Below are 25356 nucleotides of genomic sequence, written 5' to 3'. Positions count from 1 at the left end.
TTGTTTGCTCACAAAATTGACTTGACTTAATCGTGATTTTTCTATTTGATTTGTTTCAGGGAGGGCTTTTTTTGTTGGTATGCTTGGCGTGATTGTGGCAAGAATTCCTGGTCCTAAACAGAAGTTTGATGAATATGAGTTTCCATGAAATTGTAATTAAAAAATTATATAAAAATCCAACATTTATTCATTTTTTATAACTGAGGAAAATTTGCCCATAATAATTTTTAATTGACTTCCCTAGAAATATTAAGGGGTGTCTCCTTAGAAGGTAATTGCCATGGGTGCGCCATGTAAAATTAATAAAACTTACATACATGATTGATTTATTATATATTATAAGTATATGAAGGTAAAAAGTATCAGTCGGTTTTACAGACAGATGTATGTATACCCTTAACCAAGGTTCGATTTTTATACCCGTAGGCTAGAGAGGGTATAGGGTGAGATAAAAAAAACTGCAACAAAGTCAAACGCCATATTTTTTACATTTTTTAATTTTATTGAATGAAAGTAAAAAATGTCGGAAATAGCATCAAATTTTGTAATAAGTTTAGATTTGTTCGAATTGGTCACCTTTGGCACTAATTATGGCCTTCAAACGACCAATGGAACCGTCACACGCTGCCCGAATGTTGCTCTGCGGTATTTTGGGCCATTCCCGGCGAAGCGCTTGCTTGAGGTGATCGACACTTTGGTATTTTTTTAGTGCCAACCTTGCTTTCCAAAATACTCCAGACACAATAGTTCAATGGATTGGTATCCGGAGATTTTGGTGGCCATTGTGCGCTGGAAATGAAGCGAGGAACCTCATTTTGTAGCCATTCTTGGGTTGGAATGTCCAAGGTCTGCGGCTAAAATGTTTGCGTTCCCAAGGCTTTAATACACCCTTCAGAATATTTTCGAGTTAATATTCGGCATATTATGACATAACAGCCGATGGTCGACCGTGGGATTAATACGAGCGGAGAGCGACCATTGGCTGTTATGACAGCCCACAGCATCACCATGGCCGGCGCTTGAGGTCTGGTGGCCAACCGAAGGTGCACATTTTCAGCTGACCTCTATGGCAAGTAAACACGACCATTTTGTTTGTTAACAAACTGCTGAACAACGAATATTTTCTCATCGGAGAAAGCCAAATTCGGCAGTTCACCACTTTCGGCCAAGCGAACCAACTCTTTAGCTCTTTTGAGTCTATTTTCTTTTTGTTGCGGTGTAAGTTCTTGCACTTTTCGGAATTTTAATGTTTTTATCCCGAGCTCATTTTTCAATATTTGCCGAATGGAATATTGCGATATGTTCAGCTCACGAGCCATTTTTCGGCCACTGCGACGCGGGTTTCGATCAAGTCACTTTTTTACAAAATGCTTTTGTACGCTTGTAAGCAATATAATGAGATGTCACTGGAATAATTTTAACAGTACTCAAAATACTTAAAATGTTGACCCTTTGTGGTGGAGGTACCAGCAGGAGTGAGCCGATGTATCCCATCTTCACAGCATATCTTGTGTTAGTAGAAATAATGGGATGTGTGAAATATGAAGAGAACCGGATGCTTATTTCGGATTTTATGATCGTTTTGGTTATTCAAAATTTGTCCCTTTGCGGGGAGGTACCAGAAGGTCCGATCTCTACCATCTTTATGACAGATTTGGTGTTTATATAAATATTTAGATGTGTCAAGTCTGAATGGAATCGGATGTTAATTTCCCGTTTTGTGATCGTTTTGGTTATTAAAAATTTTGACCCTTTGTGTGGGAGGTACCAGAAGGAGTGAACCAATAGATATTCCATCTTCACACCAGGCCTTGGGTTAATAAAGATATTGTGATGTGTGTAATTTGAAGACAATCAGACTCTTACTTCACATTTTATAAAAGTTATAATTATTTAAAATTTTGACTCTTTGTGACCTAGCACTGATGCTAATATTAGGATTTGCAAAGTTGGAGCAAAATCGGATTATCCTATCTCTTTTTGTGCAGTGAAATATTTTTTGGAAAATATTGAAGATATTGACAGAAGGAGTGGACAGATATTTCCCATCTCCGAACTCAATCTAAGTTTGATAATAATATTACGTTGTACCAAGTTTAGCGCACCAGGCAGCCAGACAGACGGACGGATGGACATCACTAGATCGACTCCAAATTTCCTGAGGCGGATTTGGTACAAAGGACCTAGGGCCTCAAACCGGTATTTCGATAAGGCACGTTTTGGCCGTAACGAATGCCATATGGTTGAGGTATAATAATTAAAATATCAAAAATTATTATGAAATATACATTACCTTCTAACATAAATAATGTGAATTATTATTAAGTCTTTATCGACAAGTGCACCGCCAACACACACATACCGTCGCAGTCAAACCTGTCCATTAAGCTAACTTCTATTATCTCACCTTGCTGCAATGCAACTAGTTTTTCACAGCTGACTGGTTTTCCAACTGAAAATGAAAATTACCAAATTATAGACTCCGCCGGCCAACGCTAAATGGATTAATTTTGTGAAAAGTTGTTAATTGGTGGTTTAATGAATTGCAGTCAGCGTTTGGTCGGATAGAAAATGTCCATGTGATTTAATTATAGATTTATATATGCGAACGTTAGACAAACATCAAACCAAAACATCCATCGAGTTTTTTGTTTGTTTTGTTGAAAATAAATTACAAGTTACCCCTATAAATTAAAAATATTGGAACAACGGTATATATGCATCCTTTGTAAAAAAATCATGAAAATATTTAATTTAATATTGAAAATTGTGACTAGCAAAAACTTCGCAGATATATATCATCTTCATAACAGATCCTGGGTTAGCAAACATATTTGGGTGTATGAAATTTAAAGAGAGCATGAAGCTCGCTTTCTTTGAGCTTCATTGAGGTTCAAAAATTCGACCCATTGTGGGGGAGGTACCAAAAGAAATGGTCCGATCTCTACAGATCTTGTGTTGATGGAGATATTCAGATTTGCCAAGTCTGAATGGAATCGGATGTTAATTTCGCGTTTTATGAACTTCTTGGTTATTTATTGATCCTTTGTGGGGGAGGAACAAGAAGGAGTAGACCTATATATACCATCTTCACAGCAGATCTTGGTTATCAACCCAAATATTGTGATGTGTGTAATTTAAAGAGAACCGGATGCTTATTTCGGATTTTATGATAGTTGTGTTTATTCAAAATTTTGACGCTTTGTGGGAGAGGTACCAGAAGAAGTGGACCGATATATTCCCTCTTCACAGCAGACATTGGGCTAATTAAAATATTGTGATGCGTATAATTTGAAGACAATCGGACTCTTACATAACATTTTATAAGAGTTATAATTATTCAAAATTTTTACCCTTTTCGAGGGAGGTACTTGATGGAGTGGATCGATATTATCCATTTTCGCACCTGACCTAGCACTGATGTAAGTATTATGATTTTCAAAGTTGGAGCAAAATCGGATTATCCTTTCTCTTTCTGTGCAGTAAATTATTTTCTTTGAAAATTTTGACATTTTGTGGGGGAAGTACCAGAAGGAGTGGACCGATATTTCCCATCTCTGAACTTAATCTTAGTTTCACAATAATATTACGATATACCAAGTTTGGATCACATCGGACACTCCCTTCGAGAGTTATCGAGCGCACGAGACAGACAAGCGGAGGGACGGACGGACATCGCTAGATCGACTCCAAATGTCCTGCGACAGATTTGGTTGAAAGGGACCTAGGGTTACGTTTTGGGCCGTATCAAATGGTGTATATCGTACATCTAGCCACGTGGACCAGCATGACCCATATTTTGTATAAATGATTCTACATGTAACCCAAAGGCCTATATCAAATTTTAAAGCTCTATCTTAAGTTTTGTGAAGTATAAAGCAAAATACTCGAGGCCCTTTGTGTATGGCTAATGGGCCCTAAAAAGTTTGCCCTGGGAACCGAAAATCCTATTGTGATTTTGATATACTATCACCTCCACCTAGAATTTCCCACCTCCCAGACCATGACCCGAAAAGAAACATGTTTGACAGTGAAACAAAACACGAAACGTGCGTTAACTGTTTAAACCAGTGTTGCCAAATGGATAATAGCTAAAAAATCGCTCTTCATATCACACATAAGACAGTAGCGAACATTGAAGATATTGCCCCGTATTGTACAGGGTGAGATAAAAACACTGCAACAAAGTAAAACGCCATTATTTTTACATTTTTTTTTTAATTTTATTAAATGAAAGCAAAAAATGTCGGAAATAGCATCAACTTTTAGAATAAGTTTAGATTTGTTCGAATTGTTCACCTTTGGTACGAATTATGGCCTTCAATCGGCCAATGCAATCGTCACACACTGCCCTAATGTTGCTCTGCGGTATTTTGCTTGCTTGAAGTGATCGACACTTTAGTATTTTTTTTGTGCCAACCTTGCTTTCCAAAATACTCCAGACACAATAGTCCAACGGATTGGTATACGGAGATTTTGGTGACCATTGTGCGCTGGAAATTAAGCGAGGAACCTCATTTTGTAACCATTCTTGGGTGGCACGTACTGAGTGCGATGGTGCTGGGTCCTGCGGTAAAAATGTTTGGGTGCCCAAGACCTTAATACACCCTCCAAAATATTTTCGCGATAATATTCGACATTTATTCTGATGCCAAGGTCGATTAATACGAGCGCAGAGCGACCATCGGCTGTTATGGCGGCCCACACTGTCACAATGGCCGGCGCTTGAGTTGTGGTGGTCAACCGAAGGTGCACATTTGCAGCTTACCTCTTTGGCAAGTAAACACGATCATTTTGTTTGTTTACAAACTGCTGGACAACGAATGTTTACTCATCGGAGAAAACCAAAGTCGGCAGTTCACCACTTTCGGCTAAGCGAAGCAACTCTTTAGCTCTTTTGAGTCTATTTTCTTTCTGTTGCGGTGTAAGTTCTTGGAATTTTAATGACATTACCTCGAGCTCATTTTTCAATATTTTCCGAATGGAATATTGCGATATGTTCAGTTCACGAGCCATTTTTCGGTCACTGTAACGCGGGTTTCGATCAAGTCGCTTCTTTACTTTTCGAACCATTTCTGCTGATGTTGCTGTTTTCTTCCTTCGACTTCCTTGACGTCGGGCTACGCTACCAGTATCACGGTAACGAGCGATGGATGCGATGGAACAAAAGATTTATTCACATTTAAATGCTGGATTGCTCTATCGATAGCCACTAACCAAATATAAAGAAACCACACTATCACGCTTGAATTCCATCACGAATAACTATTTTTCTGGAAAATTCTCAACATAATGCTTTTGTACGCTTGTAAACAATATAATGAGCTGTCACTGGAATAATTTTAACAGCTGTCGGACGAGTGGCTTAGAAATGACAGCAATCTGAAGTTAGTTGCAGTATACTAATATTAGATCTCTTGGAAAGTTAGTTTTGGTACGTCTCTAAAAGGCTATACATAAATAAGTAGTCAAATACATTTGCGGGATCACCGGATGATAGTTAAGAGGTTTATGTCCCTCGATTGCGTCTACTATCGCCACAAAGTGACAGAACTATTCGCTTTAACGTATTCATAGTTAAATCATACAACCGATGCGTTTAGGATGTAGGGTAAGTGTACCAGTAGTCGGCACTTTTAGGATTTTCGATTTTTCAATGTTTTAACATTCTGAGTGAAATCTTTCAATTGCAGAAAAATAAAGTTGTTCAGATTCAAAATTTTGTTTAGTTTTCGAAGTAATAAACAAAAATTGAATTTGTTTTTATTAAATTAACAAAATTCACGATTTTACTAAAATAGTACCAGTAGTCGGCACCATTTTCCAATGCTCGGCATGTCTATTTGCCAGTAGTCGGTATATGGTATTTCAGTAAAAAAATATTATTTTGTAATATTTTTTTATATTTCAAATAGTAAAAAAACAATGCTATGTTACTAATTAATACAGAATTTGAAATTAATTTTGTTTTTAAAGTGTTGTATTTAATTATCATTCTAAATCAAATAGTATGGTTACGTATGGATTTTCAATTAAAATAAAAATGAGATTAAATAAAAAAGAAAAAAGTACCTTTCTTATATTTGGAATCTGTGAATTGATATTTTTTCTTTAGATAGCCAAGATTTTTTCAAAAATGCCACCGCCATCTAAAACGTCAACTAACTGATTTAAAAACCCAAATTAATTTAGAAAATTTGGTCAAAAAGCACAAATAAAAGCAACTGCCGACTCAAAAAAATTTTTTTTTTTTTTTTGATTTGAGTAGTTTTTGGAATATTTTTTAATAATTTTCTCAAGTGTTGGTGAAATTGGTCAAAAATGATATTTTTCTTGTTAACGGCACCCCCTGCCGACTACTGGCAAATATCTTTTTTTCTGTTCCTAATAACGGCATTAAATAATATAAAAAAAAAATTCTTGATTTGCATGTTTTTAAGTTATAAAATGATCTTTAGACTGTTATTTACTATCATAAAATATTTTTGATTCCAAAAGTATTAAATTTAATTTACTTAAATCGATTATTAAGTTGACGCCACCACTATTTTTTTTCTTTACCAACAAGCACTATCGCACGCGTTGGAAGGCACTCACTGACGAAAACCGTTATTCTCTCGTAATAAATGATCGGAGCTCATTGTTTTGTTACAGAAAGAGAGCAGAGAACACTGTTGACGTTTTTTTGCAATTATTTCATGATTTGGTCAATTCTATTCTTAGTTATTTAAGTTTAAATTTCAAAACTGCCAACTACAGGGACATGCCGAACTTAGGCGCACTTACCCTATAATTTCTTTTGGTATGAGTGCCTTTAAAATTTGCTATTAGAAATTTTCAAAACCCGATTTGAATTTTTATGTGTGGGAGATTACCACGAAAGGATTAACAGATTATTCCATAAACATAGATAATATGCCCAAAAATAGATATTTACAATATCCCTATTTTAGGGTTGTTATTGTCAACATTTCTTTGTTGTATTTTTTGTTAGCAGTGACCTGTGTCCGCCATATACCTGTCTTTTTTGGCGGATGCGTTATTATTTCGCGTGGTACACATTAATGGGTAAACAATTCCAACAACAATCTACGCTACCCATAAAAATATTGGCTAAACGATGTATTTGTTGGCTTTTTTCGGTTTTCCCCCTTTCGGCACCTCCTCAGGTGGGTAGCAGCAGTTGTTAGGTAGTGCTAATGAAAGTGCACACATTTTTTGTCTCAGATTTACAGGATACCTTTTGTTGTACGCGTTGATGTAGTTGTTGTTGTTGTTGTTGTTGTTGTTTTACAGCGGCTTACAATTCTTGACCAAGCGAAACAGGTGATGACCGAACCGAACCTTTAATAGAGGTGTTTGAGTGCGTTCGCGTGTGTTGTTGTTGTTGCTGCTGTTTGTTTGCCAAAGGTTGAGCAGAAATCCTAGAATGGAATGTTTTTTGTTAGTTCTTCGGTGCTGTTCTCATTGAGCGGTTGTGTTAAAAAATAAATATAAAATTCATTTCATTTAAAAAATAATTTTCTAATTTAATGCCAGCCATAAAATATTGCTGTTTATAAAATGACAATTATTTATTGTTAATTGCATTGCCAATAAAAAGTGTTTTAAAATATAAATTCTTGTAAACGACTCTATCGTTCACATTGCCACCACCACCTAACCAACCCAGTCTAGTTAATGTCTGATGCTGTGTTCAAACAACATTTCAATGATTTAAATGTTGAGTGGGCTAATTAAAAATTTAAAAAAAAATCGCATAAAGTGGTCATACTCGTTTTTTATGTCATATCTATGGCTTTGAAAACACCTTGCATTGCCTGACAAGTAATTATAGATCGTAATCGAACGGAGAGTATGTGTTAATGTATTTGAATTGGTGACAGATTTTATGATAGTTTGAGAATAAAAACAAAAAAAAAGTTAAAATATTATTGGAAATATACTGAATATAATTGAATTCCAATTAATGGGTAAAAACGGAATTTGAAAAATAAAGTAAGTGCAAAACAAGTAAAAAAGCTGTGAGTTCGGTAGGGCCGAACTTTGAATACCATTTGGAAAAAATTTGGCAATTTTCAAAAAAAGTAAAAACCGTAAAAAATTCTTTTAAAATCTTAAAAATACCGAATGTAGCCGTTATATTAGGGTCTATACGACGATGTGGACCTGCATAGACATCTTTTGTCATAAGCCATTACAATATTCGGAACAACTCTAGTTTAGTAAAAACTCTTCGATTTTTTTCGAATTCTTCCAGAGGTAGGTATTTTTACCCTGATTCCGGGAAACTATTTTTTTTTTCTTGGAGGACGGACCCGGGACCCCAGGGCTGGACTTACCCGATGTAGACAATAAAGGTAAAGCTTTTGAAAATACCATTATGGGGATCAACCAATTTGAGATTTTCTCCTCTAGGTATGTCCCACACCGGCTAATCCGAAACAAAGTTTTCTAAAATTTGCCACTTTTTGTAAGTAACCGGTCTTCATCCGGGATTGAGATTTTATCCTCTGGGTATGTTCCACACCGACTAACGCGAACCAAAGTTTTCTAAATTTAAAATTTTTGTAATTCCAATTAACCATTCGGGTCAAAAATCTAGGGTCCGAGTCTGTCCCCCAAGAAAAAAAAATAGTTTCCCGGAATCGGAATAAATATATACATCACTGGAAAAATGAAGAGTTTTTACTAAACTAGAGTAAAGCTCAATATTCAAATGCGAAACTTAAAATAACTCGGTGGATAATGTACCTAAAATCATTAAAATACCGAATATAGAGAGGTTCCATTATATGGGGGATATACCAAAACGTGGACCTGCACAGACAATTTTCTGGCATAGGCTGTAGTATCCACTACGAACTTCAAATACCAAATTTGAGACAATTCCGGTGAATAATGTTGCTAAAATCATCAAAATGCCGAATATCGGGAGGTACTGATATATTTAGGGCTATACGAAGACGTGGACCTGCACAGACAATCTCCTGTCATATGCTGTAGTATCCACTACGAACTTCAAATACCAAATTTGGAACATTTCCGGTGAACAATGTCGCTAAAATCATCAAAATATGGAATATCGGGAGGTACCTTTATACACGGGCTATACGAAGACGTGGACCTGCACAGAACATTTTTTGTCTTACGCTGTAGTATTCATTGCGAACTTCAAATACCAAATTTAAAATATTTCCGGTAAATAATGTCGCCTAAATCGCCAAAATACCGAAAATGGGGAGGTACCATATATGGGGGCTATACCAAAACGTGGACCTACATGGTCCATTTTCAATGTCAAAAGTTCTGCAGACATACGTATTTATTTGAGTAAAATTTTATCAACCTACTTCATTTCGTTCGGAAGCTAGAGTGATTTCCACAGACGGACAGACGGATGGACATCGCTAAATCGACATAGAATTTTATGCTGATCAGGATTCGCTAAATCGACATAGAATTTTATGCTGATCAAGAATATGTATACTTTGTGGGGTCTAAAATGTATACTTCGAGGTGTTACAAACGGAATGACATACTTAATATACCCTTCATACTATGGTGGAGGGTATAAAAAGAACGGCCGATTTGTTTTTCAAGTTATGAAAGATATAAGTATTGGAAATTGTGACTCTTTTTTTTGGAGATGTACCAGAAGGGGTAGGCCGATAAATATAATCTTCACACCAGATCTTGCGTTAGTCAAAATATTGGAATACGCGAAATTTGAGGAGAATCAAATGCGTATTTTGCATTTTATGAGAGTCATAAATATTCAAAATTTAGACCCATTGTGGGAGAGGTACCAGAAATAATGGGATGATATCTAACATCTTCACACCAGTGCCAGTGTTAATAGAAATACTAAGATGTGGGAAAGTTTAGGATAATCGGGTGATTATTTCGGTTTTTATGAGTGTTATTTCTATCCACAATTTTGACCCTTTGTGGGAGAGGTGCCAGAAGAAATGGTCCGAAATCTACCATCTTTTTACCCAGTCCTATGTTGATGGAATTATTGAGTTGTACCAAGTCTAAATGAAATCGGATATTAATTTCGCGTTTTATGAGCTCCATGGATATTCAAAATGTTGACCCCTTGTGGGGAGAGGTACCAAAAGGAGTAGACGGATATATCCCATCTTCGCACCAGACCTTGAGGAGTTAGTGGAAATAATGGGACGTGTGTAATACGAAGCGAACCAGATGCTTAATTTCGATTTAATGATCGCTTTGGTTATTCAAAACTTTGACCCTTTGTGGGGGAGGTACCAGAAGGAATGTTCCGATCTCTACCTTCTATATAATAGATCTTGGGTTGATGGAAGTATTGAGATGTACCAAGTCTGAATTAAATCGGATGTTAATTTCGTGTATTATGAGCTTCATAGATATTCGAAATGTTGACCCTTTGTGGGGGAGGTGCCAGAAGGAGTGATTTGATATATTCCCATATTTTCACTAGACATTGGGTTAATAAAAATATAGTGACGTGTCAATTATGAAGAGAACCGGTTGATTATTTCGGATTTTATATTCGTTTTGGTTATTTAAAACTTTGACCCTTTGTAGGGAGGTACCAGAAGGAATGATCCGATATCTACCATCTTTATTACATATCTTGGGTTGACGGAAGCATTGAGATGTGCCAAGTCTGAATGGAATCGGATGTTAATTTCGTGTGTTCTGAGCTCCAGGAATATTCAAAATTTAGACATTTGTGGGGGAGGTACCAGAAGCAGTGGACCAAAATATTCCATCTTCACACCACACGATGGGCTAATAAAAATATTGTGATGTGTGTAATTTGAAGACAATCGGACATTTTATAAGAGTTATAATTATTCAAAATGTGGAACGTTTGTGGGGGAGGTACTTGATGGAGTGGACCGATATTTTCCATTTTCGCACCTGACAAATCACTGATGCAAAAATTAGGATTTGCAAAGTTGAAGTAAAATCGGATTATCCCTTCTCTTTCATTGAAGTAAATAATTTTCTTTGAAAATGTTGCTACTTTGTGGGGTAGGTACCAGAAGGACTGGACCGATATTGTCCATCTCCGAACTCGATCAAAGTTTGACAATAATATTTCGATGTGTCAAGTTTGGATCAAATCGGAAACTCCATTCGAGAGTTATCGTGCGCACCAACCAGTCAGGCGGACGGACGGACAGACATCGCTAGATCAACTCCAAATGCCCTGAAACGGTTTTTGTCCAAAGAGACCTAGGGTCTGAAACCGTTATTTCGATGAGGCACTTTTTGGTCTACGAATGATTTATACCTTCTCTAGCCATATAACTAAGGGTATAAAAAGTACGCACAGCCAACAACAGTGTAGGGTATCAAGCCCCCATTGCAAACGATAAAGAAAGTGGAAAAAACTCTCGTGGTACTGCAAACCGTACGGTCACGACTTAACGTTAAAGTACAAAAAATAATAATAGCTACAAAACTGACAAACATCACGCACGCTCACCATCACAATCCGCCCGCTTATGATGAGCATGATGCACCGCATCAACAAACCATCAGCATTTCCAACACAAAACGATGGAAATGCATGGGAAAATGCCTTAAACAAATTAATTGGACAAACAAACGAGAGGCCTACTTAAAACACTTTTACACATTCAAATCTGCATACTTTTACTTTAAAAAAAAACTTTTCCGAAATTTCCCTTTAATAATTTTCGTTTTTCCGTTTTTCTTTTTCTTTTTTCCAGAAATTTCCTTCCCAAAAGTAAAAGTCATTCATCGATTGTTGTTCCTCCGCCGGGTGGTGTTGCCATTGGCATTGGCCCTCAGTTGCCTCCATTGACTGGTGCTATCAAACTACGACATGTCGGTTCGACTGGTGATGCAACAAAACCTGATTCTTTAAATTCATCATTGCCCCCACAGCTGCCTTCATTGTCTCAATTCCCGAAACAACAACCACAACCATCATCATCAGCATCAGCATCGCAAGACCTTCCAGAGGAACAATTTAGACAACCCACGGCATTGCCACCATTTTTACAAGGTGGTCTTAGGCGTAGTTCAACACAAGTAAGTTAAAGGCGGAGCAAAAAATTTAAATTTTTTTGAATATTTATGAGCATAGAGCATTTGCATAGAAGATCACATAGAAGATCATATGTGGTCTTCTCACAGAAGAGCATATGTGGCCTTCTCATAAGGAGTACATATGCACTTAACATAGAAGTGCACTTCTCATAGAAGAGCTTGTATACACTTCTCTTAGAAGAGTACAAGTGCACTTCTAATAGAAGCATAGACAAATTAGGTATAGACTAAAAAGTTGTCTCATCTGTTATCTCTGAAAAAAGTGCTTCAATAGATGTCGGTCATGCTGTGAGAGAGGTTCAGTAGACTCACTCAATTTTTATGATTCTTATTTATCAATGAAAAACGAAACATCGCCTTTGTTTACCTTTACATTATCCAAATATGTCATGAAATATAAAAATTTAGAACTTAAATAGCAGAAAAATGAATAAATTGTTTTCGAAGTCGAGTGACTTCACTACCCCTGAGTGACATGACTGGCCCAAGATCAAAAATAGTGACATCTGCCGGAAGGGACAATTTTAAAACATTTTAGTCTATACCTTTATTTGTCTATGATAGAAGTGTACATATGCACTTCTCATAGAAGATCATAACATATGCTCTTCTCATAAGAAGTACATATGCAATTCTCAGAGAAGAGCTTATCATTTTAACTTCTCATAGAAGAGCATATACATATCCCTTCTCATAGAAAAGCAAAAATGCCCTTCTCATAGAAGTGTCTATATGCTCCTCTCATAGGAGATCATACATGCAATTTTCATGAAAGAGCATATAAGCACTTCTCTAGAAGGTCATATAAGCACTTCTCAAGGAAGGACATACAAGATGAGATAAAAAAAACTTAATTTTTACATTTTTTTTAAATTTTATTGAATGAAAGCAAAAAAAATGTCGGAAATAGCATCAAATTTTAGAATAAGTTTAGATTTCTTCGAATTGGTCACCTTTGGCACGAATTATGGCCTTCTAACGCCCAATGAAACCATCACACGCTCCCCGAATGTTGTTCTGCGTTATTTTGACCCATTCCTGGCGAAGCGCTTGCTTGATGTGATCGACACTTTGGTATTTTTTAGTGCCAACCTTGCTTTCCAAAATTCTCCAGACACACTATTCCAACGTATTGGTATCCGGAGATTTTGGTGGCCATCTCCAGACACACTATTCCAACGTATTGGTATCCGGAGATTTTGGTGGCCATAATGCGCTGAAAATGAAGCGAGCAACCTCATTTTGTAACCATTCTTGGGTGGCGTGTGCTGAGTTCGATGGTGCTGAGTCCTGTTGGAATGTTCAAGGTCTGCGGCCAAAACGTTTGCATGCCTAAAGCTTTAATACACCCTCCAGAATATTTTCTCGATAATATTCGGCATTTATTCTGATGCCACGGTCGATTAATACGAGCGGATGACGACCATCGGCTGTTATGGCGGCCCACACTATCACCATGGCCGGAGCTTGAGTTCTGGTGGCCAACCGAAGGTGCACATTTTCAGCTAACCTCTTTGGCAAGTAAACGCGATCATTTTGTTTGTTTACAAACTGCTGGACAACGAATGTTTTCTCATCGGAGAGACCTGAATTCAGCAGTTCACCACTTTCGGCAACACTTTAGATTTTTTGAGTCTATTTTCTTTCTGTTGCGGTGTAAGTTCTTGCATTTTTTGGAATTTCAAGGGCATTACCCCGACCTCATTTTCAATATTTGCCGATTGGAATATTGCCATATGTTCAGCTCACGAGCCATTTTTCAGCCACTGCGATGCGGGTTTCGATCAAGTCGCTTCTTTTTTTTTCGAACCATTTCTGCTGATGTTGCTGTTTTCTTCCGTCCACTTCCTTGACGTCGGGCTACGCTACCAATATCACGGTAACGAGGAATGTACGAGACACAAAAGATCTATTCACATTTAAATGCTGGAGTGCTCTAACGATAGCAACTTGTGGTTTTCCAGCCAAATATAAATAAATCACACTATCACGCTTAAATTCTATCACGAATAACTTTTTTTCTGGAAAATTTTCTCCAAAATGATTTTGTATCCTTGTAAACAATACAACAACATAATGAGCTGTCACTGGAATAATTTTAACAGCTGTCGGACGAGTGGCTTAGAAATGACAGCAGTCTGAAGTGTGTTGCAGTTTTTTCATACCACCCTGTACAATTGCACTTCTCGTGGAAGAGCATATATGTGCACCTTCTCCAGACCTTCTCTAAACAAAATACCTTTTAGAGGTCTTCCTTACACAAAAGACCTTCTGGAGGCCTTCCTTACCCAGAATTCTTAAGATTTTCTCTCCACGGAAGACTTCTAAGGGTCATCTCAACCCAAAAGGTCTTCTTTACACAGCAGACCTTCTAACGTTTTGTATAAAACCCCGCTAATCGTTTTCTATTGCCCCCTTTTTTTGCAGGTCATGGGTCCCGATCAACGTTCACTCACCATTACCAAGACCGGCTCGATTGCCGATCGCCTTGCCGCACTGCAAAAGAGCGGCGAAGATGACTGGAAACGACGCATTTCGAAACGTGACGAAATTGATGATATCAAACGTGAAAATTTCGTTAATGTAAGTACTTAAATATTTTTATAGTCTTACTATTGTTTGCTATTATTATTGTAATTATCATTAGTTTATTGTTGTTGCGTATTGTTTACACCAAACTCACAGACACACGGTCGGACGTGTGTGTGTCTGCTGATGATATCTAATGTTTCTAGGTGTCACTTTCGTTTTCCTCAATGATCTCAGATTACAAATGTAAAATTTAATTACGCACTTGTTACTTACATACTGGCACAATGATATCTATACATATAGGTGTGTGTATATGTATGTCTATGGCATGTGGGCATTGCGGTTTTTCATGTAACTGTGTTTTTTCTGCACCTCTGGCAATTTCCCTTAAAGTTGCGGTGGTAGGCCCCCCTTCAACAATTGTTATACAATTTTTTATTTGTTTGTTTTATTGTTTCATGTTGTTATTGTTGTTTATGATGGTCTTCCTCCCATTGTAAACAAATGTGCAAAAGTGTAAAAAAAAGGAAAAATGTACATTTTCTGTGGGGCGGAATGTTGCTGCTGCGTGTGTTGTAATCTGATGTGTGATACAATTACGATAACATATTTCTGTTTTACTGTTCTTTTTTTGGGTTTCAGTGCGAAGATTTCTTTATTATTTGGTAATAAAGTGGTTTGTCAGTGATTGATTTAGAGCAAAGGAGTGCATTTGACCTTTCAATTTAGTAGTTTTGGTAGTCAATATAAGGTTGAGAACATAAGTTGCACAGCTGTTGCGGATTTAACTTTCCTCGATATTGTTAGTCATCGCCGATTTCAAAAATATTAATGTTTGAATGTAAATATATTAAAACTGAAGAAGGCCAGATATTAAGTCAAAGAATTTGTCTCAGATTGAATTATTTCGGAAAAAAGAAAAAATACTTCAAATTTATGAAGAATGACATTTTCAAAACTGGGAGCAATTTCCGATAAAGGGTTTATTGTTATGCTGCCTATTGGTAAAGATGCATATTTTTCTGCACTATTACCTATTTTTAATATAAATATTGGAATCTATTTTCAAATTAAGTGGTTTAGAACTTTCAAAGTTCCAACAAAACTAAGGAGACACTTCTTGGAAAATAGTAAAGAGTGTCCTTTTAAAGCTCAAATAATCTTTTTCCGTTTTCCCATTAGAAATTGTAGGTTAAAAAGCAAGACTTAAGATATTCAATTCACAAAGTATCACAATTCTTGTTAGAATTTAAAATTTAGTACTTTTAGTACAGATTAAAAATTTCTAATATTTTTGGTGGGAGAGACGAAAAGTTCTCAAAGTTCTTGCTCTTAGTTCCGTTTAGTACTAACATATCAGTTTATCTGCATTCCTATTATATAATTTTTAAGTTCCGCCTCTATCCAATTAGTCATTATGTACTTTTCATCCCCTTAAAGAAGGATTTCCAAAACTCATGATTTATCTGTAAGCTTCAGTGATCACAATGCACAACTAGCCCTAATCGGTCGCTTCAACATAATGCTGTACTTAATTGCACTTTTGAAAAACTGTTGCAACATAAAAGTACGAATTGAAATAAAACCCGCTTCTACATTAGAGTAAGTGTAAGTACTTTCCATACCCTTAAAGTACGAATTTCTAAAAGCTCCTAAAATATCTCACCCCAAATTTTAGAAATATCAACATAAGCCTCACTATCAAATTTGAGGATTTCAGCTCTATCCCTTCACCAAATACCTAATTTTGGTACTATTTAGTACTTTTCAAACAATTATAATACACTTTTCCAACCCAACTCCATGTCTCCAACACATATGCTATCGGTAATCTAAACATAAAATGTCAGAAATTAGTCTCAATCCTTGCACCCAGTAACAAATATAGTACCATTCTGTACTTTTTATGGCACACATTTTCGAAACCACAGTCATATGTTCTGAGGCTACACATGAACAGCTACCCTAATACCAACTTTCTGTTTTCAAGCACTATCTGTTCACCCAATACCAAATTGTACCAAATATAGTAACATTTAGTACATTTCGTACAATTATAGTACACAGTTCTAAAACAAAAGATACCAGATACCAACAGAGACCTCAATATCAAATTTGAGGATTCCAGCCCTGTCCCTTCATCCCATACCAAATTTTATCTATATCCCTTCACCAAATGCCAATTATAAGTACCATTTAGTACTTTTTCGTACAATTTCAGTAAATATTTTCAAAACCACCTCCATGTCCTAATTTAAGATTTCCAGCACTATATGTTTACCCAATACCAAATTTGGTACCATTTAGTACGTTTGGTACATTTATAGTACACATTTCCAAAACAAAATCTATATGTCCAGTTTGCACATGCATAGCGTCCCGAATACCAAATTTCTTATTTCAAGCACTATCTACCAATACCAAATTGTACCACATATACAGGGTTGCCCATATTCAACAGACCCATATTTTTTTGGGCCCATTCCAATCGATGAGGCTTGTCCGCAGGCAACATTCTTTGCGTCAATTGAATTTTGTACGAGAACAAATGCAAATCAATGCGAATAATCCGTTGTAAAGTGGACCGAGCCATGCCCAACTGCTGAGAACGGCGTTTTTGGGATGTTCTTGGGAACCTCTCAACACTGGCTCGTACGGTAGCGATATTCTCGGCCGATCGCCTTGGTCGCCTTCTATATGGCCTCTTCGGATTAGAAAGAGCCTTACCAGTCGAAAATTTTTCGTATAAACGCTTAATGGTGTTCTTAGAAGGCGCACTTCTCACATTTTTTAATGTTTTAAAAGCACGTTGAGAAGAAGTCAATTGTGAAAACTTCTTCTGTATTTTTCCAAAGCTACCCACATTTCACAAACCTACCACCTTGGAGTCCCTCAATATAAAATTTATAAATTCTATATTCATAGGTTCACCCTAAACCAAATTTTTCCAAATTTTGTACCATTTAGTACAGTTTGCAGACTAACACATTTAAAGTTTTAGCTGCATCCGTTCACAATGTACCAAATGGTAACATTTTAAAAATTTAGTACATTTTTAATACTTTTTGTAGCCTTAAGCGCCAAATTTCCAAAAACCCTTTGGTATATCTATTCTGCACTCCATCAGTGACTCTCTTTCCAAATTTCAATTTTTGATCATTCCGTTTGTTCAATATAAAATATTCAATTTTTTTGTACAATTTAGTACTTTTCGTACCTTTTTAGTATGAGTTTCCAAAAACCCAGCCTTGATTCTCATACCAAGTTTTTAGCTCTATCCGTTCACGTAATACCAAATGGTAACATTTCAGATATTTAGTACAATTTTACTATTTGTCGTAAACTTTAAGTTCGAATTTCCAAAAAGCCTTTGATTCAGCTATTCTGCACTCCATCAGTGACTCTCATTACAAATTTAAATTCTAGCTGATTCCGTTTGTCCATTACAAAGTATTAAAATGTTAGTACTTTTCGTAAAATTTTAGTACGAATTTCCAAAAACCCAGCCTCCGCACCGCAAGTTCCAACCGTTCCGTCTAGGCGTTGATTCTGGGTTAGTCAGTCAGTCAACAATACTCATTGGATACGGCCAAAACGTGCCTCATCGAAGTAACGGTTTGGTCCAAATATTTTACTGCCCAGATAGAGAAAAGATAATCCGATTTTGCTCTTACTTTGCATATTCTAATATTTGCATCAGGTCAGGTGAGAAAATGGACAATATAGGCCCACTTCATCAAGTACCTCCCCCACAAAGGGTTAAAATTTTTAATAATTATAACTGTTTTAAAATGTGACGTAAGATTCCGATTGTCTTCAAATTACACGTATCACAATATTTTTATTAACCCAACGACTGGTGTGAAGGCGGAACATATCGGTCCACTCCTTCTAGTACCACGCCCACAAAGGGTCAAAATTTTGAATATCCATGAAGCTCATAAAACCCGAAATTAACATCCGATTCCATTCAGACTTGGCACATCTCAATGTTGCTATCAACACAAGTTCTATTATAAATCTGGTAGAGATCGGACCATTCCTTCTGGTACCTCCCCCACAAGGTGTCGAGGTTTTATATAACCAAAACGATTGTGAAATCTGAAATATGAATCCGGTTCCCTTCATATTTCACACATCCCATTATTTCTACTAATAGCAGATCTGCTGTGAAGATGGGATATATCGGTAAACTCCTTCTGGTACCTCCCCCACAAAAGGTCGATATTTTGAATATCCATGAAGCTCATAAAACGCGAAATTAACATCCGAATCCATTCAGATCCTTGGCACATCTCAATATTTCCCTCAACACAAGATTTGATATAAAGATGGTAGAGATCGGATCATTTTTATGGTACCTTCCCCATATAGTGTTCAAGATTTAAAAAACAAAACCCTCAAAGAAAGCGCAATAAGCATCCAACTCTCTTCAAATTTGATACATCCATATATTTTTGCTAACACATGATCTGTTGTGAAGATGATATACATATATCTGCGAACGCCTTCTGGTACTACACTCACCACAACTTCCAATACTTTTATCTGTCATATAAAGTGAATTGGGTAGTCGATCGAGTCCAAACCTGGCACGTCGCAATTTTTATATCATATTTATTGAAGTCCGATACGAAATTGACATTATTGGCCCATTCCTTTGGAACCTACTCCATAGAGAGTCAACAATTTGATTAATCATAACTGAAGTCAAAATATATTTAAATAATCGAACATTGACTGAGGGTATACATCTGCCGGCAAAACCGACTGATATTTTATAACTTGTTTATATATTAATATCAGCAAGGGCTACATAATAAGGCGGCTATGCCAAAAAGTGGACCTACAATTGATATTTTTCAGAGTAGTCAGTTAAAATTCCTTATGAAACCCTAAATATCAAATTACAGATGAAAATTGGGACCAAAACCTTGAATATTCCGAAAATGAGGATTTTATATTGGGGCTATAATTAAATATAGATTATTATAGGCCATTTTCTATACGAAACCTTTTAGGAGTACTACAAACATCTATGTCAAAGTTAATAAATTTAAGTTGAAAATTGTTAAATATATATTTATATTAGCAGACTTACGCTGGTCATGTATGTATATACTTAATGGGGTCTCCTACGAATATTTCAAGGTAGTTCAGACCTTAAAATGCAGAAATGACAATGTTAATATAATTCTTTTTCTTATGCGGAAGGGGTAAAAATATTCAATCCCAACATCTCTTTTGTTTACAATAGGAAGAACGTGTAAACGTTTTCACAAATAACATTAGCATACATTTTGCCTCGCCTTCGCCCGATTTAATTACAGAATCTAAGTTTCCCATAATATCAACAACATTCCCCCACTGTGTGCACAAATTGTTACAGCTCACTCTCTATGCTAAGCTATTTGATTTTCCCCATTGGAATCCTAACATAACAAATGCTATAACATCACATTACAGCAATGTGATTGCAATAATGAAAATGCAAAGCATACTTTTAGGCTTCTAATAGAAATGACTTAACATAAAAAAACTAACAGCAGTAAACACAATGTTAAGTGGCAATGTTATTAATAACAGCATTCCTAATATGTTTTATGGCAACTATAAGGCGAGAAGGAACATTTAAATAAATTTCACTTTCTTTGAATAATTAATTGTTTCATTTGTTACTAACAAAAAAGGAATAAGTTAAGCAAATGCCCTGGAATTGTTTGAAATGATTTGATTGCGGCGGCACTTGAGAATGCACATTGACATAAACCTAGCCATAAATGGATAATTGTAAAACGTGCCAAGAATTTATAATTTGCATTTATAAATTTAATTTGTATGGCGTATATGAGGGTAGGTCTTTTGTGCTAGTAAACAAATAAGGCTTTTTAACTTTCATTAAACGTTTTAACATTTAATGTCGAATGTTGTTGATTGTTTTAATTTTTTCCTTCTTTTTTGCAAATGGGTATGCAATAAATCCCATTAAATCCGTCAATAATATTTTTTTTAATTGTTGTTTACATGGTATTATTATTCTTTTTGTTGAAAAGCAGAAGAAGAGGAAGGTGACAAATAATAAACAATAAAAAAATAAAGTACCCGCTCATACCCATTTATCGTTGACAAAAATCAGTTAGTGCGGCAATTCATCATCGTGATCATCACAATCATACAATCGTTGTATACAGTCGGGTTTATATATATTTTTACAATGGCAAAGTTTTTTGAACTTTTAATAACTGGCATTCGAAAAGCCAACTGACACACAGCTACTTAAAGTATTTTATTATTTTATTTTTTTCTTTCGGTTTTGCGTCTAAATATCAAAGTACAAAAGCAAAGCGCGCTGAAGAAGCAAAAGAAGTATGGAATGGCAAAATGTAGTGTTACTCCTCGGTCTAATAAGTTTTAATGTTAACGATATTTTAATAACTCGATGCGCATGCCATTTACACTGCCAGTCACCAACGCACAACGGCAAAAAAAAAAATCAAGCAACAGGCAACAAACCAACCATTCATTCTAAGCTTGCAGTGACTGTCACCGAAGTGTGTTAACAAAAAAATAAAAATAAATAAAAAACGAAATAATGAATTTCGCAATTAAATTTAGTCAATTATTTTTATGCCATATCAAATGAAAGTGGAGAGGATTTTTTTTTAAATAATTGTAAATTTGTCATGTTAAAAATGAACACTTCAGTTACGTCCATTTAAAATCTTGTACTCCCCCGGATACATATCGCAAATATTTTCAAAGAATGTCACATTTCAAAAAAAAAAAAAGAAAAGAAACAAGTTAAAAAGCAGTAAGTTCGGCCGGGACGAACTTTAAATTTGGAACGAATTTGGAAATTTTCAAAAAATAAAATCCTTAAAAAATTCTGTTACCTACGTGGACCTACATAGGCATAGTTTGTCATACCATATTCAAATTCGAAACTTGAAATAAACAGTGAATAATGTATTTAAAATCATCAAAATATCGTGTATAGGTAGGTACCGTTATATCGGAGCTGTGCGAAGACCTGGACCAGCATAGACAATTTTGTGTCATAGGCTGTAGCATGCATTACGAACTTCAAATACGACATCTCAAACAATTTCGGTGGGTATTGTAGCTAAACTTGTCAAAATACCGGGTGTAGGGAGGTTCGATATATGGAGCCTATACGAGAACCTGGACCTGCATAGACAATTTTCTGTCACAGACTGTAGTTCCCATTACGAACTCTAAATACGTAATTTGAAACAATTCCGGTGAATAATTATGCTAAAATCATAAAAATACCGAATATCGGGAGGTACCGTGTTATGGGGCCTATAAGAAGATGTGGACTTGCACAGACAATTTTCTGTCTTAGGGTGTAGTATTCCTTTGGAACTTCAAATACCAAATTTGAAACAATTCCGGTGAATAATTTCGCTAAAATCATCAAAATACCGAATATAGGGAGGTACTGATATATGGGGCCTATACGAAGACGTGAACTTGCACAGACAAATTTCTGTCTTTGGGTATAGTATCCATTTCGAACTTCAAATACCAAATTTGAAATAATTCCGGTGAAGAAATTCGCTAAAATCATCAAAATACCGAATATCGAGAGGTACCGTTTTATGGGGGCTATACGAAGACGTGGACCTAAACGGGCGATTTTCTGTCCTAGGCTGTAGTATCCATTACGAACTTCAAATACCAAATTTGAAACAATTCCGGTAAATAATGTCGCTAAAATAATCAAAATATCGAATATCGGGGGTACCATTATATGGGGGCTATACGAAGACATGGACCTACATGGTCCATTTTCAATACCAAAAGTCCTGCAGATATAATATACATTTTAGTAAATTTTTATGAACTTACTTCATTTCGTTCGGAAGCTAGAGTGATTTCCACAGACGGACGCACATCGCTAAATCGACATAGAATTTTATGCTGATCAGGAATATATATACTTTGTGGGGTCTAAAATGTATATTTCGAGGAGTTACAAACGGAATGACAAACTTAACATACCTATGGTGGAGGGTATTCTTTTCCAGAAATTTCCAGAAAACGAAAGAATCTTGAAATTTTGCACGGGGTCATAATTGGTGCGTTGGCGTGTGGTAAGGTTGGGCTTTTGGGAATTTGTACTAAAAATTGAATATCTTGCATTGGACAAACGAATCAGAGTCACTGATGGAGTACAGGGGAGATGTAGCAAAGGGATTTAAAATGGTACTAAATTTCTAAATTGGGACCATTTCGAATTATGTGAACGGATAGAGCTAAAAACCTAAAATTTGGTATACGAATTAAAGTTCGAAATTAAGTTTGATATATGAAAGTGATTTCCGAAATATGTGCACGAAAAGTACTAAATAGTACTAAATTTGGTATTGGATGAACAGAAAGTGCTTGAAATCTGAAGTACTGAATGGTACTAAATATGATATTTGGTTGAAGGGATAAAGATAAAAATCTGAAATTTTTAAATCTGTGTTTAAGATTTAATGGTTGTTTGGAAATGCTTCACATATTTGTTCGAAAAGTACTAAATGGTACTAAATTTGGTATTGAGTGAATGGAAAGCGCTGGAATCCCGCAATTTTATATTGAGGTCTCTATAATTGAGATGTGGAGATGGTTTCGAAAATGTGTACTATAATTGGACGGAAAGAACCGAATGGTACGATATTTGGTATTGGGTGAAGCGATAGAGGCAAAATTCTGACATTTGATATTTAGATTTTTGATTGTATATTTGTTTGAGATTTTGCGGGGGTTTTGAAATGCGTCCTATATTTGAACGAAAAGTACTAAATGGTACAAAATTTGGTATTTGGTGAAGTTATAGGGCTGAAATCCTCATAATTGTTATTGAGGACTCTCTTGGTACCAGGAATTGAGATATAGCGATGGTTTCGGAAATGTGTAACATAATTGTACGAAATGCACTCAATAGTACTACATTTGATTTTGGTGGGGGGAATAGTGACAAAATTCTAAAATTTGATATAGATGTTACTGATGGGAGTTCTGTTTGAGATTTGAAGGAGGTTTGGAAATTCGGCCTTTAGTTTTACGAAAAGAACTACGTTTAGTATTTGGTGAAGGGATAGGGCTGAAATCCTCATAATTGATATTGAGGTATTGAGATTTACAGGTAGTTTAGGAAAGTTTAGGTGTGCTGCAATTAAATTGTACGAAACCTACATAACAGTACTAAATTTTTATTGCGAAAGCTGTTGGTATACACGATTGCGATATGAAACGGTATGGAAATTAGTACTAAAATTATACGAACAGTACTAAATGTTATTAAATTTGGTATTGAGTATGTGTAGAGCTGGAATCCCGAAATTTGATATTGAGGTCTCTGTTGGTATCAGGTGGTGATTTTGGAAATGCGTACTATAATTGTACGAAAAGTACTAAATGGTATAAATTTTGGATATACTGTTGGTGTCTAGGATGGAGACATATATGCTGTTTTGTTTTTGTTTTGTTCATATGGTTTACATATGGAGACTTTAAAATTGTTTTGGACAGAAAAAATGAATGTGGACAGGTTTTACTAATACCATCCTCGGTAAACTTCAGAATTAAAGATTTTGAAGACTATTTGCTGTAAAAAACGGAAAACATTTTCCTACATATATGAAATACCTATACCTAAAACCCTCGAAAATCTGAAAATTAGTTCGATGTATAAAGTTTTGATTAAAAAAGATTTGTCAAACTGAACAAATTTTGTATTTTTAATTACTAAAAACGCTACTCGGACTGTTGGAACGAATGGAAAATTTTAAGGTGGACTTTTCGCTGACGAAGTAGTGGGTTCTGACGTTCTACTATAGGTCCTAGAAATCTTAGCTAAGCGGCAGGAATTTATAAATATAAAAAAAAACATACTTAATGTGAATTTATGCACAAATCTCCTACAAAACACCATTTTAGAAAAATGACGTTGAAGACAAAAATATTCCTCATCAAATTTCACTATAAGTCACCAACTATCAGAAATTTATATTTAATTGTATATCAAAAAATATATACGTCAATGTTCCTAAAAAAAATTGTATCTTTTTTTGACTTGAAACCTAAAAGTAACATAAAATTTCGTTTTCTGCCAAAATTATTGAAGGCCTTATATAGTTTTGACCACATACAAAAAGACCCCTATAGTTTGAGATATTTTTCGCAACATTTAGGATAGAGTTTTGGAATTTGACAGGGATCTTTGGATTACATCCAGAATCATTGGTAAAGAAATATTGGTCCCGTTTTTGGTCATAATTGATTTGTAACCACAAAATCCGCATTCCCCTTACCCACTTTCCCTTTGTAATTTCAACTTGCTATTTTGTAATGTCATTCAAACACCTGTCATCGCGCATTTAAAATGTTTTTGTTGTCTTCATTATTAATGTCTTACTATTTGTCTGGCTGCCTATGAAAATCTTTGTCACTTGCAGCGACACCACAAACAGCAGCGACAGCTGTGTGACAATTGTCCCACAATTGGCCTTTGTGACCAATTGACAAAAAAAAAAAAAAAAAACACGAAAAACATTTGCTACAATCAGTGGTCAAAGCATCAGACTAACAATTACCTTAAGGGCATCCATTATTCATAAAAAAGAAGAAAGCCGAAGATGGGAGAGAGAAAACCAGAGGCACAGAAAATAAGCTGGGAGTTAAAGGTTTCATATTCGTTTAACTCATGTTCAAGTTAAATGTTTTCTCAACGTTGCT

At 35.7% G+C, this 25356-nt stretch overlaps 1 protein-coding gene across 13 annotated transcripts in view; it reads left to right on the top strand.

Moving 5' to 3' along the window:
- The window catches only part of LOC101899622 (supervillin), a 668298-nt gene that overhangs the window by 580137 nt on the left and 62805 nt on the right, over positions 1-25356 (top strand). For all 13 annotated transcript variants that reach the window (XM_059131927.1, XM_011292396.3, XM_011292394.3 and 10 more), the window contains 2 exons: positions 11733-12057; positions 14503-14658. In XM_059131927.1, the coding sequence (XP_058987910.1) occupies positions 11733-12057; positions 14503-14658 (481 nt within the window). The remainder of the gene's footprint in view (positions 1-11732; positions 12058-14502; positions 14659-25356) is intronic.

Source organism: Musca domestica, unplaced genomic scaffold (genome assembly GCF_030504385.1).
Source record: "Musca domestica strain aabys unplaced genomic scaffold, Musca_domestica.polishedcontigs.V.1.1 90, whole genome shotgun sequence".
Taxonomy (NCBI): Eukaryota; Metazoa; Arthropoda; class Insecta; order Diptera; family Muscidae; genus Musca; species Musca domestica.
Note: the sequence above shows the minus strand (reverse complement) of the source record. Positions and strands in the feature narration are given on the sequence as shown.